Consider the following 16,689-nt stretch of genomic DNA (forward strand, 5'->3'; position numbering starts at 1 on the left):
CTGTCCTTCCATCTAAAACAAGGCCTTCCACGCGGGCACTTCCAGCCGTGTGTTGAGGACTTGAAGCAAAAGGCAACTCTAGCTGGCGTTTTTACTAGCATGCAGGCTAGGTCGGCGATCCACCGAAGAGTTCGTGCAGCGAGCTGACGTGAGCTGGGTGTCTGGCTGGTAAGCGACAGTAGTTGGGTGTCGGAAACGAAGACATAACACTTAATCTCTTCTTGAGAGACACGGGTAATATCAAGATGATTCGACTCGTTAACTTTCCCTATAGATCTTTCCAGGTTTCTTTTTTGCTTGATTTTCAACTATGAAGGTGTGAAAATTTGAAAATATACAAAAGTAAACACTTTGGTTAATGACCAAAAAATATTCACAAGACCGCAACATTTCAAAATCACTTGTTTTTTTGTTTTTTTGTTTGTTTGCTTTGGTTTTACTTCCTGTAGACTTTCAAAAGTCCAGTTATCACGGTCTTTCTTTATTTCTGCATAGTACACGAGTCCTTTTAATACCTGCTGATTCTTTTTTCTGTTCGGTATGCAACAGAGATCATCCATCCAATATAGCTTGCATGAGCTGAATTTCTATCAGGTCTTTTTTCTCAATGCCCATTTTAAGCCGGTTTCTTGCTTTTTCAAACATCTTGTCAGTAGCTTGCTATCTAGCGGCTTATTTTTTTTTGTAATGGCTTTTTAAGAGCTTCTATGGTTTGCTTACTGGAAGAAAGTTCAGCAAGCATTTGCATTTCTTTTTCTGCTTTTTATGCAAGGTTTATTCGTTCTTCTTCACTCTTTTCCGGCTCTCTCTTGTGCTCGAGATAACTTCCACAACTTGAAACGACATTCTCGTTTCACAGTTGCTGGTTTGATTGATGATGGAGGGAATACTTTACAAGTGAAGAAACTTTAACCTGCCTAAGAAAGTAGATTAGCCTACTTACTTTGACCCAATTTGTAAAAGTATGAGCACGAGACTTGAACTTAAAACCTTGAACTTCATAGTCTAGTCCCAGAGTAATATGCCATAAGGCATTATATAAGTATGGCAATCTAATACTAAAATTTATTACAATGATTTGACGGACATCGAATCGCAGCAATAGATCGGAAGCGATATATCCGCTAGATCGGGCACAATTCTAAGCGATCGATCAAATTCATATTCATCCCATAGAATCCCCTTTAAAAGACCTCTGTAAAGAGGCTCTATCCAGCTTTAAAGCCCCACCCGTTCCAGGGATGACACCAAAAAGAGCCGTTCTTTTATGACATATGACACTTTAATCTGGCGCATCACAACAATCCAAAATGGAGAGAAGACGGCGCTGTCGGTTTTTTGGTTTCGGAGGGGGATGAGGCTATAAGCCTCTAATAAAGGGTTTTCAAATACGGCGATTTCATTCGTGTATTTTTTGATCTGAGGTCGTTTCGAGACGTTTCAGGTGTTGTTTTTTTTCGAAGTTCCGTAAGATAAATTTCGAGACTACAAGTTAATTTTGAGTTAAAAGTGAATAAAAGTTACCACTCCTGGATATCTTTTAGTTGAGCGCAAGGGTTTCTAAAGACGTTCTGGAAAGGCTTCTTACCCGCAATCCTAACCTTCCCAATTTGCAAATGCTATCTAAGCTTCAAATCCCTTCTCTTCACTTTCGAAGGTGGTGTAATGATTTGATGGATGTGTACCGAACTATCAAGGGAACTATTAAGAACTCACACAAGATTTCGCAACGCTTAGTAGCCTTACATATGATCTTACGCCAATTTAAAAATAAGACATAACGAAACGTAACAGCTTCGACGGTACAAGTTGAGCAAATTTTAGCTTCTTACGTTAAAGTTTCAAAACAGAAATCTGACGAAGAGATCACGAAAAGGTATTTAAAGCCAAACTCAGAATAATATCGAATTATAATTAATCAGAGAACTAATTAGAAAATTGGAATTGTGGGTGGGAACCTGGTATGCACCTGTTATTCTCTCTTTAGAATTTATTTATTTATTGCTGTAGTGTAGATCATACTTTAAGAAACCTATGAGGTCTTTTTCGATTTCCACCAAAAAACAAGTTAGTGCTATGTACATTAGGGTAAAATACACATAACAGATTTATGAAAATGGATAGTGATTTATAATCTACACATATAGAGTTGGGGAGAGGGGGGAGGCGATGTCAGATTTATAAAAATTCACTCTCCGTCAGACAAAATGACATTATGGTGTGAAGGGATTTTGTAGGTATGCAAGAAACAAGACGTCAAAACTATAAAATTGTATGTAGCAACCTTAACACTGAATATAACGTAAAGTCTTATGTTTGCGCTGTGAAGGTTCCTTAAGTGAAACATCTTCAGTATTTAAGTTGAAAAAAAAAACAATGAGTAGTACCTGTTGGTTGTTCTGTCACAGCTTTATTTATAAGAAGTGAAAGTCCCAAAGCAGGACTGAACTCTTTAAACTGATATCCCATTAAATGGACAATTCTTCTCTTGAAATCTTTCCAGAATGAAATTAGCCAATCACCAGCAAGTTCATTTGTATGCAGTGTTGATAGCATAATACATGAATGTTCACCAGTTAGCTCGTTAGCCGTTTGTCTGAAATTTAATATTGAAAGTTTACATAAGGCCCTGTTTCGAACGACTACATGAAATATTAAGTAAGAAAAATAGTTTAATGAATAAAGGATAAGTGCAAACAGTAAGGTTATAATTGTAGGCAATGAATTCTGTTAGAAGGCGACGGAAACATAGTCACTCTCAACACGCTGCTAGGAAAAGGATCTCTATACCAATAAACTGGAAATAATTCTATCCAGTTCTTGCAGTCTAACAATCCCATCCGGAAAGTAAGAACCTAGTGCTTTCAGGTAAAATTAAGTCTAAATAAATAATTTTTGTTGGGTCCTGGAGAAGGGGAAGGATATTCCTTCCACAACACGTTTCAGCAACATCAGCAAACATACTGCGATTTTTGGCAACAGTGAGCTTAACTTAAACTCCAAGACCTTATTCACGTTTAACATATATGTCATTAACGGATTTCAGCATAGGTAAGCAAGCAAGAATGTTTTTAAGGGAAAGCTGTTTCAATCTGCAAAACCTTCTCTTTGGTACTTACGGCAAGGAAAATCCATCCAAGAGCTTTACCGGACAGATAAGTTACAAAATGGAATGATTGCCCAGCAGACATAAGTCCCCTCAAGACATTTAATAAGGAGTTTCATTCATCTTCTATCCATACAAAGGTAATAGGTGGAAATAGCATCGTTTCATTAAGTCGTTCAATTAGATGAAGTTTTTTTTTTCAACTAAAACCAAAGAGCAACGCTCTAACTTGAAACAAACAAGTTCCGCTCTTTACGTTAACGTGTGACTGGTGATTTTCCTTAAAGTGCTTTAGGATGTAACAAACACAGCTACTGGGTTAATTACAAGTCTTTTATTTACATATTGCTTTTCAAATAATTTGAAGTGAAAATGTTATTCTTTAAGACGAATACGGATAAATAAGCTTTTCATTCTCGAAGTATTATGACACAAAATTTAGAACTTCATCACATTGTTCTTGTCTTAGAGCATTCATTTATGAAGCATCGAGCCCCACCCCCCTACGATCCTACACTGCACACTTGTTTTCTCAAATAAAGGAAGGTCAGGGACCAACCACTCCTCCCATATTTATCTGACGAATTTTTCTAGGACATTTTTAAAACTATGCAATGCTGTATAACTATTAGTTTTATTGAATAAACGATCTATAATAATTATTCATTTTCTTTACACTGTATATATGAATCTTATTATAAAAAATATAAATAGATAAAGATAAGAACAAGTAAGTACTTGGTCATAGTAAAAATGCTGGATGACTTTTTTTCGTGTCTACAATAAAGCAGAAGTTCTACAATAATGTACTAAACAGCGGGTCAGGGTACGGGGTAGTAGGTAGTTTCTGCACGACTCAAATTTTAACTTCACTCTTTAGTTGGTAAAAACTACTGGACAGCTAGTTCGTACTGTTCCTCCTTTTACGAAACAAAAAGACCTTAATCTATTTGCTTCTTTTTGACTCTCACTAAAGAACACTCAATATACAACTATCATCCCTTAGAACTATTTGAAACAGTAAACTTAAAACTCCACAAATGATTCCAGATTTAGTCAAAAAGAGATTTTTGACTAATTAAAACAAGGCTGTTATTTAGTAGTTACTAATAATGCTAAAACCATTATATGATGAATAATTCGGGACAGTATCTCTACTTTATTACACTTTCTCTCTAGGGGAAAAGGAGAAAAATTAATTTTGAAAATAGTCTATTTTATACTTTGTTTAAATTTAAGATTAATTTTTGAAAATCTTTACCGATGAGACAAATTTGTCTTAGCTTTGCAAACTCTTCAAAAATATTCAATTGGCTAGCTAAAGACTGCCGACTTACCTTAGATAAACAGGAATATATCCAGCTCGTTTCCAGAATTTGAGTAAAGGAGCTGTTAAACCGTATGAAACACCAAGGTAGTCAAGTTTCTCTGCTGGTCTCTCCTCAAGCTTCATTAATAATGGAGGTAAATTTTTCCGTGGTCCTGTGGAATTACGATAATCAGAAAAAGTGTTTACGAGTGGGCTCAAAATCGCTGATACAGCATAAACAAAGTACTGGAAACTCTAATATAACCAATCGAGCACTCTCATCATTTACAAGGACTTCCAAAATGTCGGATTTTGACTAAGGGCAAGATTTTGATTATCAAATAATTTTTAAAAATCAGATTTTTTATCAAGAATAAGTATGATTCCTGAACTCTTTTCTACTTCAAGCAAGCTCCTATTTAAAAAATAAGATTCCAAAATAAGCCTCATCCCACTCCAATTTCAAAAAATCGTATTATGTAGCTAACATGGATGATGAATATACACGCTGCTGAGGAAAAAGGCGCAAAGTTGTCTAAGTAGACTTGTTCCGTAAGACGCAGGTCATATTTCTGAGGGAATTCAATTCCGAAACGATTTTTTTTTTGCAGCGGTTATAACTGTGAAACATTTATCTATCTATTTATTACAGAGGTATAGAGCATCTCAGTAAAAATCACGAAAGTTCATCAGGAAATCTGGCAATAGGGTTCCTTCCAAATAACAGTAATTCAGGAAAGATCTATTTCTATGACCTCTGGAGGTATGTTTCTCCCATAAACACAACTATCATCATATTTGTGTGATGGAACGTTGCTAATATAGCAAAAACTTTTGACCACTCCTTTTCCGGGTAAGGAGGGAGTTGTTTTTTTTTTCAAAGAGACAGTTATATGCACCAAGCGCACACATTCAATTGAAAACCGGGTCAACAGACAAATAAATTGCAAATATCGAAAATACGGTAAAAGGAGAATGCCCTTGACAGGCGGGTCTGATGCATTAGTGCTATGTTTTTTAGGCTGAAAATTTCTGAGGCTTCTTTCATATCTGTTTCAGGGGGAATTACTCTTATTCTTTTCTAATGTGAAAGTATGGCAGAGGTGATAATTTGTTTCTATAGTACCTCAGTTCGTTTTTTCTTTATAATAGCTATTTTTTGCTTAACTGCATATTGTCGGAACCAGAATGCATCACTAAAGATACCCCCAGGCGTAAATGGTCATTAAAACAAGCTGATTGCCTTGCTTAAACGCCAAGGTAACTTAACAACGTGAGTTCTGGGGGAAAAGGTCTTATTTCTTGACAAAACCATGAGAGAGCCGTGGTCCGGTCGATTCGAACGAAGTATCTTCCGCCAATATGTCAAACCAATCGGAGCATTTTCTATCATTCTCCACACCATTCCAAGCTGGTGTCAATTGACAAATAAATGGTAAATTTCGACAAAACGGTACAAGGAGATTTTGTCATTTACTTACTTGAACATTTCTCATTTTATTTCTTCCTTCACAAGATATTTTCTCGATTGTTCGATTTTTTTTTACTGCCATTCAATTTCTCTAGTACCAGTCTAGGCCCAGTTTATGTCCCCTTCCCTAGTTATTAAATACTATAATAACTAGATTCTTATTGGAGGTAGAAACTGGGCCCGTGATCCATTTCCTTTGTCATTGGTGATATCTCCCACCACGAGTTCTAACAATTTATAAACGCTTTTCAAAGACTTCAATGAAAGACTAGTACATCATATATACGGCATGATTCTTATTATCGGGTTGTACTGCACGTTCAACGTTTAGTTATGTTTCATTTGGGAGTACTTTATACCAAACAATAGGGCATAAATAACAAAATATATAAAGACACTTATTACCAAATATCATTATACTGTCGGAAAATATAGACTTTTCTATTCACAGTAAAATTTTGGAGCCTTAGTAATCCACTATCGGAATTTTCATACTTTTAGATGTTCAGCGAAAGAAAGGGATTATTGCAGAAGTCTTTATTAGGAAAAAAAGAAAGAAAAGGAACTATCCCTATTCTAGTATGTATGGATAGTTTCACTTTTTTATTATATTGTTAAGGTACCCAGAGCATTAAAAGAAAAAACTTTTTTTCGCCCTCTTGACCCTTCTATTGTATATTCATATATAAAAACCATGATTTTCTAGGATTTCTATTTTGTTTGTTTCAAATTTACGAAGTTTTTAGGACAGTACCACATTTTCGTCAGCACTACCACGTTGAACCGTGAAAATGAACAAGCAACACTAACGAGTTAGATTTTACAACACTTTTCGTCAATAACAATTCAAACATTAAAATTGTGTTGACTCCCAACGACAACTATACCTTCCAATGTTTTTGCTTACTCTTGCTGATCCACGTTTCTTTGAATTTGAACTTGGAACCCGCTACTAGCGAAAACTTCACTATTGAACATAGAGATCTTTTCCATAATAAACTGAATTTCCGATTTCCCCTAATATTTTAAGATATATACGGTTGCGCAAGTTTCCAATAAACCAATCAGATTCTGATTCAAACAATCACATTTCATTCAAAGTCCCTGCTACTTAGCTAATATTAAAATAAGCATTATGAAGATATATTATATTAAGCCCAAAATGTACCGCCGATGAATTAAAAGATCTTTTTTTTTTCAATCTATTTTTCCTGTTGATGTTAAGAACGACCATTAATGTCGAATTAATTAAATTAAATTAATTAAAAATTTTATTAATTAAAAAATCCTTAACACAAAATTTACACAATAGTTAATTCAAATATGCAAAAAGCCCTCAATTGAGCATTATATGGGAAAATCATTTACAACATTTTCCCCCTAAATCAGAGAGCCAATTAAATTGTTAATCAAATATAGTGAATAAACCAAAACTATAATCCTGATTTCTGAGGCGTTTGCAGAATTAAAAAGAGCATACGTAAAAACATATGACCTCAGTTAGAAGAATTTTAAAGTGGACTTGCCGACTTCTGGCACAGGCATCTTCATATATTTCTTGTTAGTTCAAATAGAGGACAAAAAAGATAAAATAAAAAGAAGAAAATGATGGTAACAGAAGATAAAGAGAGAATTAAATTATAAAAGTATGCAAAACATTAGCACAATTCAACCAAGCCAGGATTTAAAATTTCAGAGCAAAAAAATAAGCATTAGAGCAATATTCTATTGCGATTTTATAGCATCAACAATGAAAATGATTATGTTACATTCAATTACTCAACAACTTTTAACAAAAAGCAAAATTTTGCTTATGCAGGCTTACAAATGTTTCGAAATGAATGGGATACTTATGATTATTCGTTTTATTACAACTATTACAGCCAATTTTTAATACTTTTCTTTGTGGCACATAAACCTTCCTACCACGCCAGTGCAGAAGTAAGTGAAATTAAAAAGAAAAAAAGAGAAAAACTTGCCAATTTTTTCTGTTAAAAGACCAACTTCATCATCAGGGACTGGTTCAACTTCACCGTTTATTTCTTCTTTTTCTTCAACAAGATCCACTATTTTGCCTTCATAATAGTAGCGTAACAAAGATAAAGCCCGAGCTCCATAGCCAAGCTAGAATATTGGAAGTTAACTTTGGACTTCTACTGACAAATTTAATAAGGCAAATTCCTAATGGGGAACCATTTGTTTAAGTTGGCATTGTACCAATATTAAAATCAGACAAAAGCAAGTGTGTGTGTTTCGGGGGGAGGGAGGGGGATATTACTTACAACAATCTCAGAATTTATAACCACTCCCTTAAAGAAATTCCTGGACATGTCTTGTTCTATCCTCACACATAATAAATTCGTACAAAATGATACAATAGTGGGATATTGAGAGGTTTTCCCATTAAATATTGCTAAAGACATTAATTTTTTCTCAAATATTTAGATTTAGTGGCAGTGGTGATTTCCTTGGTGATCCTTAAAGGACAACTATTCCAAACCTAGTCTCCTTTGGTATAGGTTACAATGATTGAATTTTTCATACATTAAAACAAGAATGCAATACATTTAAACTGGACTTTTTTCCATGTTAGGTAAAATTGATAGGATACTCATAAATGATAACAATGGTATCACAAATCTATTATACCCCAGAGTCTTGTACCCATTCGAAAGGTCCTTTAAGGTACATCAGATTTCCAATTCTTAATCCTGTGAGCTTTATTCAATACTTGGCTAATTAAGAAGGTGCCCACATGTCTGCAAAAAAAAATAGGAGGAAAATCCTCTCAAGAATGTCCGAGGGATCACCTCACAGTCAATAAAAGAAGGAAAAGGCACTTTTTGAAGATCTAGACATCCTTTATCACCTGAAAAATCATCTGGTACCCCCTCCCACCCTGTCAGTCCATAAGGACCGACAGCTACATGAACGAATTGTAGCTAAAATGGCGTCATCGTAACCTAAAAATTGATCTCATTAGTAGCTAAAAGAGAGGGGAAAACAAGACGATCTATGAAAATGAGGAAGATCATTTTAGTGTTTCCGCAAAAATCAGTGGTGAATTTTACCCTAAGGCTATTCCGTTGCTTTACTGTATGAAAACGAATTTCTTTGAAGAAACTTAGAAGAAAAAAAAATCAAAATTTATCATCAAACAATTATAGTGTTAGCTGGCACTTCTCCAATTCTGATACTTCAAAACGTGCTAAATAATAAACGGGAAGAAAATTGTGATTACTTTGAAAAACAGAAAAAAATACATTAGTAGAAATAAAAGTAAAGTGTAATAGATCGCAATAAAAGAAAGAAAAGAAAATGTTAGTTACCCCTTGATAGTCAGGATGGGTAGCTATCCTCACTACTCGTGCTCCAGAAAGAGAAGGGAAATCTTTATCTTGATATTGTTGAGCAATTGTCCAAGGTATTAAATCACCGGATGCCCTTTTCCCGCGAGAAAGACCTTCAATAATTGATGCCTTTGAAATTTCACCTTCCAGACATACCTGCAGAAAAAGGAGTAAAAAATTGTTAAATCATTGGCCAAAATCATTCAACTTTCAATAAACATAATAAGGTCAATCACAGCTAGATAAACTAAATTACTGATAACAGCTTAAGGAAATATTCCAAACGAAATAACTTATAGAGGATTAATTATAACTGAATTATAATTAAGCAACGATTAACATTGTCGTGAAAAAACACGTGCCAATTAACAACAATAGTAGTATTACTATTATTATGCTTATTAACAACAATAATTAAATTTTAATAATAATTATTATAAGATTATCACTTCTATGAAAATAATAATAATTAATATTGACAGCAATCACAATAATGATCAAAATATAAAATCATAGTTACTTAGCTACTGTTTATGGCAAAGGGTATGGAAAAAGGACAACAGAGGAAACTTTGGCACCCAAACAGTATTTTGATAAGAAACAAAAACTACTAGTGCCACTAATTGTGAAGCGTTATTCAGAATAATTAGATAAATTAAAACAACTTAATTTTTTAATTTCTGAAAACTTACATTTTAATTGAAAGTATATGAGTTTATCTGAATCCGACCTGAAATTTTTGGAGCATCGACATATTCTTTTGTTTCTAAGCATTGTTACGGTATTGGTTATAAAATAGTTATATTTAAGTTAATAAGTATACCACCATTTTAAAAAAAGTCATCTTTTTCTAAATTCAGCACAATTAGAGTACAAGTCAAAAAAGAAAACAAAATAGGAGCAACTAAAAATATGCCAAACATCTAGAGGGACCCTAAGAAATGCTTAGGGGTAATCCCCTGAGTCCAAATATTGAGTTAGCTCTAAGCCAGTTTTAACAAAGCAAAATTCTAAGATCTTACCTTTCTTATCTAAGGCATTTTTTATTGCTTGCCTTCATTTTGAGCAAAGTTCTCAGACCTTGCAATATTTTCTTCGAACTTCTTACTCCTCTGATCGGAGGAGGCATACATCTCGACAATAGCCGCAAAACGCCAGGAAACTGACCACTTAGTCACCTGATGAGTTTAAGCTTGTCTTCTTTTTCATAGTCATAAAATCCTAGCAACTGGGTTAGGTAAGAAGTTCCGTAATTCTAATAACAAACGGTATTGCCAAACAAAAGTAAAAAAAAGAATATAAATTTGTTTACCTGAATGGCACAAAGTACATCTGGTAATTTAGTAGAATCAGGATTCATTGGTCCCAGCAGAACAAACAGGTGGTGAGCCGGTGCATCTGACAACATTTGGAGATCGTTTGGTGTGTTCTTGTGAAAAAAGAGAATAAAAACAATAGAATGCCACCAAAAAAACATTATTTTAAGCTTTTCCAACTCTGAATTCATTTTTGAGTTAGCAACACAAAAAATGTTATAATTTAGTTCAGCCAATTTAAACCAAAACTAAAATGAAAAACAGAAAACTAGTACCAAACGTTAGCTTGTATTTACGATCATTTAATGTTCCTTTAGTTCAAAATAAAAAACTGTCCACATTTGTCAGATTATCTGGAAAACGTTTCGAGAGAGCAAGGCTCTCGGTCATCTCAAGGTAAATGCAAAGGTAATACAAAATACATACATAAGCTTAATTTATTGCTACAGATCCTCCAAATCTTGTTGTTTCTTTTTCAATATTAGTTTTGAGAATATTTTAAGCTTCCTTAAACGCATTTCTTTCTGTGCGGTAGATATAAACTTCCAATGAACAGGAACCTGAACCCGGGCGGACAGGGGCAGTGGGTTTTCTTTTCATTTTCCATATACAAACTATCTTATAAGCATATCCACCGTCACTCGACAAATTTTTACAACATCATCTGCCTTTTCTTCCTTGTGCTTTATTTTATCCGTTCCTTTTATCCCTTTAGTTTCAAGTGTCTAATTTCAATAGAAAAAGAGCCTGTGCATCTGAGCAGCACAAAACACAGTAAAGACTGTTAGCTTAGGAGAGAAAGCTTAGGAAAAAACATCCCAAAACTTGGTTCATACTTAAAAGTCTTAAATATGTCTTACATACCCTTGATAAATTTTGCCTAATTTTGACTACTTTTTGGAGAAAATTAAAAATTTACCATAAAGAGGAATAAGATAAAATTGACCTTTGTCTTTAGTATTACTCGCTGCTCTTAAAGCAGCTCAACACACACGCTCTTTTTTTTAGTCTAGAAACTATAGCATAAACAAACTTCTAACGCGTAACAAATAACTATAGCTATCTCCTCTGGGTGCTTCAGAAACTAGTTACAAGACAACTGGGATAAGATTTCTATACAGAAGTATATTGAAGGAGAAAAATTTGAAGATATCTATAACTCTGGAAATGCTCATTTGTATCCAATAGTGAGGAAAAAAAGACTCCTACCCCCCCCCCCCCAATTTTTTAAAATATTTATTGTCAAAAATGCATCGAGTCAGCAGAAAATTGACCAGTTTTGTTGTACCGTGTTTAGAACTTGTTCTACTGTTATCCACGATTGTTTGTATGTAAAAGAGAGGCTTTCTTTTGACATTCAAGACATGGTAAAGGGATTTTTAAATTAAATGCTACATTTTACAACTACTTCAGGGAGAGGAAAATAAATTGACGTCTGCAATTCCGACACATTTATTTAAAAGGCGTTACGTCAGACTACCAAAAATTTGCAGGAGAAAAGAAAAACAGAACACGCTTTTAGAATTTTGTTTTACTGGTTCCAACGATTTGTTGTATGTAAAAGGAGGGTTTTCTTTTGGCATTCAAGACGTGGTAAAAGGATTTAAAAATTATAAACTCCATCTCCCAAGTAGTTCAGAGAGAGGAAAAGGATATTACTCATAAGAAAAAAAAATTAATTTCGAAGGATGTTGGGAACCAAATAGGATTAAAACAGAATAAACCAACAAATACGGCACGTTGAGTTTATATAGGCATAGATATCTCCGTCTGGCAAAGGAATCGCATATAAAACCTTTTGAATTAATGTAGCCAAACAGTTACCGATAGGTGAAGGATAAAAACAACCATCAAAATAGATACTGAAAGTGAACATTTAAAGCTACGACAAAACGACATAACAGCCTGAAACTGTACAAAGCATTTGAGTAGCATGTTTGACTACGTCACTCGAACCTAATAGTCTATGATATAAATTCCAAGTCGAACTCGAGTTAACGTCGCTGAATATGACAGCTTAGCTCAAGTTTCATATCACACAGTTGGGCCAGTTACACAGCTTGGTTAAGAATAAAACTGATTTGACATTTGGAAATAATAAAAAAAAAGAATAAGAGATTTTTTAACCGAAAACCAAAAAAAAAAAAAATTTAAGAATAGGATGAAAGAAGAGGATGAATATTTGGACCAATTTCTCCGGAAGTGCCCGGTGATCTATGATTTGGGGAGAAAATATTTACGCGTGAGGGATTTGCTGCTTCCTCGTATTCTACAAAGCAGTAATCCAACCACAATGACTCAAGTTGAGGTGTTTATAGATAAATGTTTAGAAAGAAGAAAAAGTTTAAATGATTGAGTTATTTGGTTTGCAGATTAGGTATTTTTCGTTTTGTAGTTTGTTTTGTTAGGGATCTCCTTGTTTTGTATGATTTTTCTTTGTCGTGTGTATAGCCCTTGGGCTTTCAAAATATATTAATTTATCGATTTATCTTTCTACTTAATCAAAACTCCTTTTGAGGCATTCTAGATTGATTCCACGTCATGGCTCATTCAGTATCCCTGAACGACTACTTGCTGATCAATAAAAATATAAAGTCAAATGGTTTCGTGCAAGTTACAATGGATTTTGGTAAACATTCGTACAGAATTCAGCCCGTTTTTCACTCGAATATTTGAGTCAACACAACTAAATATAAACATAGCAATAATAGAAAAAGTGACAAACCTTATAGTGGGACGAAACAAAGAGGGCCATAACTTTGTGCAAAAATGCTTCAGTGGCTTTATGATAGCAGAATAGTGTGTCTCTATTGACGTAATATAAATCACATTCTGTCGGTGGTGGGCAGCCAGACGTAATAGGAGGCGCCAAAGTGGCATCCAAGCATAGAAGGTCGTTTAACCATTTTTCAATTTCATCACCAGGACGGTAACGGATCGATTCTTCAAGAGTTATCTAAAATAACAAATGACCAGGTCATATACTAATATAACAAAAATCGAGCATTAATAGGAAAAGCGATTTATACACAATTATACCCCGTTGAGTAATCTCTAAATAATCATGTCAAAAAGTCGAAGCGACATCATAATAGCCTATGATTGTCAATATGTTACTGTTCTTATCATGCCAGCACAAATAGAGCGAGGGAAATATGGGAAGAGGATAATCTTCTCTCTCTCTTTACATAAAATTAGCACGAGCAACCCCCTTATAGAAAATTTAGAAAATAGTGGATTAAGAGATTCTTTTTATCCCCCCCCCCCCCCAAAAAAAACCACTGAAAATTTCCACAGACACAAAGGAAACTCCGACCGTGAACATCCACAATTTATATGCTCTAATGCAAATTGGGCTTCACCGCAGCATAAATACATAATAGTCTCACTCACCAGCTTCGTTGAAAAATACAGTTGTATCATTAGAAGAATTTTTGCAAAACTTAACTAACAGATTCCCCCCCCCCAAAAAAAAAGAAGAAACAAACAAACTGCAAATCATTCTTAAAGTTAAACAAATGTACGAGTCGGTCCATACCACCAATTATGGTTCTCTAAGATAAAAGAACAAATCAAGAAAATAAATAAAAAATGGACAAATTATTTTATTAAAATGTCAAATTACGAGGTTTAAAATACAAATATTTCGAGCGTCCATGTGAATTGTACACATTTTAGATTTAGAACTTCGATAACCCAAAATGTTTTTTCTTTCATTTGGAGACATTAATTCTTTATTTTAAAGAATGCCTCCTTGAAAATAAAAAGCGAATAGTTAATTTAGTGTTCTGACACTTGAACATTTAAAAAATGAAAGAAAGTTGATTTAACCTAACCGGGATTCTGAAGAATTGATACTTACCACTTCGCTAATATTTGTAGATGTTTAATATTTATTACTTTCATATGTTCATAACCTGCTACTAAAATATCACTGGGACCCTGCTACTACAATTACAGAAGTGTCCCTGACTTATGGAACTTGCTCACTTTTTTCGGTCAAAGACATATCTAATAAACAAATTTTGAAAAAAAATTTAATAATGAAAAGCACCAATGTATTTTCCCACCTTCCGCACCGATCAGTAGACTTACCAGACATCAGAACAATCTATAACCCGTCGAGTGCAAAAGCTCCTTCGAGATCTAATTCGTTAGTAGAATTATTAAGTGACCCTTTTTATCCATTTTATTTGTAATTGTAAAAGAACCAAGCTTTAGTGTTAATTTTTTAGTGCTACGACACTATATAAATAAACGAATACAAAAACGAAACGCTGGGGCCTGACAGCTATTTCAAACTGACTCTCTCCAATCTACCAGCCACCTTCCTTCAGTTAATTAAAATCTAAGTCGTTTTTGCATTTTCTGCAAAACAGTAAATGTACATTTTCTAAAAACCATCGGTCAGTTGAGAAAATACCAATGTTTCTGATTATGTTTTTATCTGCCAGTCAATCAAACTAAAAAGGAAAAGCTGTCTGCATTTCCAACGAACTTGGCATTTTCTCCGTCTATGTTTTCGTCGAAATCTCCAAATGAAGATGTTCACAGATGACAAGTTTTTACAGCCATGATTCCAAACATGGGGCATGGCATTATACTTTAGAGCCTTAATTTTCTAAAAACAATTCATGTTAATGAAATCACATTCACATGTAATTAAAGAGTAAATAAGACAAATGATATAATTGTAATGACGTCATGCGTTGCCTAAAATGTGTTGTAATTAGTGTATTATCCAAAAAAACAGTACAAAATAGAATAGAATAGTTTTATTTATGCAAGCAATCATAGTTTAGAATAAAAATTCCAACTAAATGACGCCTAGTACTTACAACGAAAACAAGAAAAAAGAAAAAACAAGAGACTATAACTTAACAAATTGGCGAACCGGTTTGTTCTTGAGTAGGCAATTCCAGTCTCACTTTGTTAGCTGACCTTGTGTTTATCTTATTCCTCATATCTGGTGATAGAATCTCTCTATATTTTTCACTGCTAAAATGAAATGGACCAAGTTTGCAGATCAAACCCTAACAACGTTCGTGAAGGGACGGTAGGTGTAGGACAGGTAATGCCGATTCATAACTTACATATAATAACTGCGTCTGAAAGAATAACTTTAAAGGCTCTTTTTTGTAGTGACTCAAGTTGATCACTTAGGTAATCTGTGTTGTTGACTTGAGGGCCCCATACAGGGCAACCATACTCGAGAATTGGTCGGATGTATGTAAAATAAGCCGTCTTAAGTTGGGACACAGAAAAACCAAAACGACGTAGTAAGATAAGGGTACGCTTCGCCCCATTTGCCTTTATAGTATCAACATGAGTACTAAAGGAACAGTCAACGCTAAATGTGACACGGAGGATTACCGCCGAAGATACACTAGGATACGGTGGAGGAGGACTGACAAAGTCCCTCTTAAGAGGATTAAAGCGAAGGATTTTGGTTTTTCCCTTCGTTGATTTGAAGGCTGCTGATAGTACATTGGTCTTTAAAGTTGTTCCTTATTGCATCTCTGAATTGGGGGACTGCCTCGGAGTTTTCAATAAAATATTTCAGAAGAACTGACAAGTCGTCTACGCACTTAAACATGTCCTCAAACTCAGAAAGGACACAGTTTATAACTGCTAAAAACAACAGCGCTGCAAGTTTCGTGTCTTGTGGAGCACCACACGTGAGCTCAGCCCATTCAGAGTTGGTGTCTCCAGGGAAAAGGTCGTAGAAGCACTGGATACGGTCTTGGATCCAGATTACACGCACTGGATACTCATTGCGTGTAAATTTGTCACAGCTATGAAATGGCGAATAAGGTCAAAGGCTTTTCGGTAATCCACTAGGAGAAGATCGAAAATCGCACTTCCTCGGTCAAGCTACTCGACAATAAGATGATACAATCTCACTAAGTAAACAGCTGTGCAGCTTCCTTTCAAGCATCCATGCTGATATGGGTCAAGAGAAGGAGAAACCTGTGACATCAGCTCACGGTATATAAGCGTTTCTGTCACCTTAGACAGGTTCAGGTTCATTGAGATAGATTGGAGTTGGTCTTAAGATTTGGGACCCCTCATTTTGGGTATGACGCGAATGTATGCTCTCTTCCAAGCACTAGGAAACTCTCTCTCTCTCTCTCTCT

At 34.7% G+C, this 16,689-nt stretch overlaps 1 protein-coding gene across 1 annotated transcript in view; it reads right to left on the bottom strand.

Moving 5' to 3' along the window:
* Positions 1–16,689, bottom strand: part of LOC136025143 (RNA cytidine acetyltransferase-like) — a 55,577-nt gene that overhangs the window by 12,330 nt on the left and 26,558 nt on the right. Inside the window, exons 9-14 of the mRNA XM_065700892.1 lie at positions 13,278–13,508; positions 10,549–10,665; positions 9,216–9,392; positions 7,866–8,010; positions 4,444–4,588; positions 2,388–2,596 (exon numbers count right to left, since the gene is read on the bottom strand). Of these exons, the coding sequence (XP_065556964.1) occupies positions 2,388–2,596; positions 4,444–4,588; positions 7,866–8,010; positions 9,216–9,392; positions 10,549–10,665; positions 13,278–13,508 (1,024 nt within the window). The remainder of the gene's footprint in view (positions 1–2,387; positions 2,597–4,443; positions 4,589–7,865; positions 8,011–9,215; positions 9,393–10,548; positions 10,666–13,277; positions 13,509–16,689) is intronic.

The sequence above is a fragment of the Artemia franciscana genome, chromosome 3 (genome assembly GCF_032884065.1).
Source record: "Artemia franciscana chromosome 3, ASM3288406v1, whole genome shotgun sequence".
Taxonomy (NCBI): Eukaryota; Metazoa; Arthropoda; class Branchiopoda; order Anostraca; family Artemiidae; genus Artemia; species Artemia franciscana.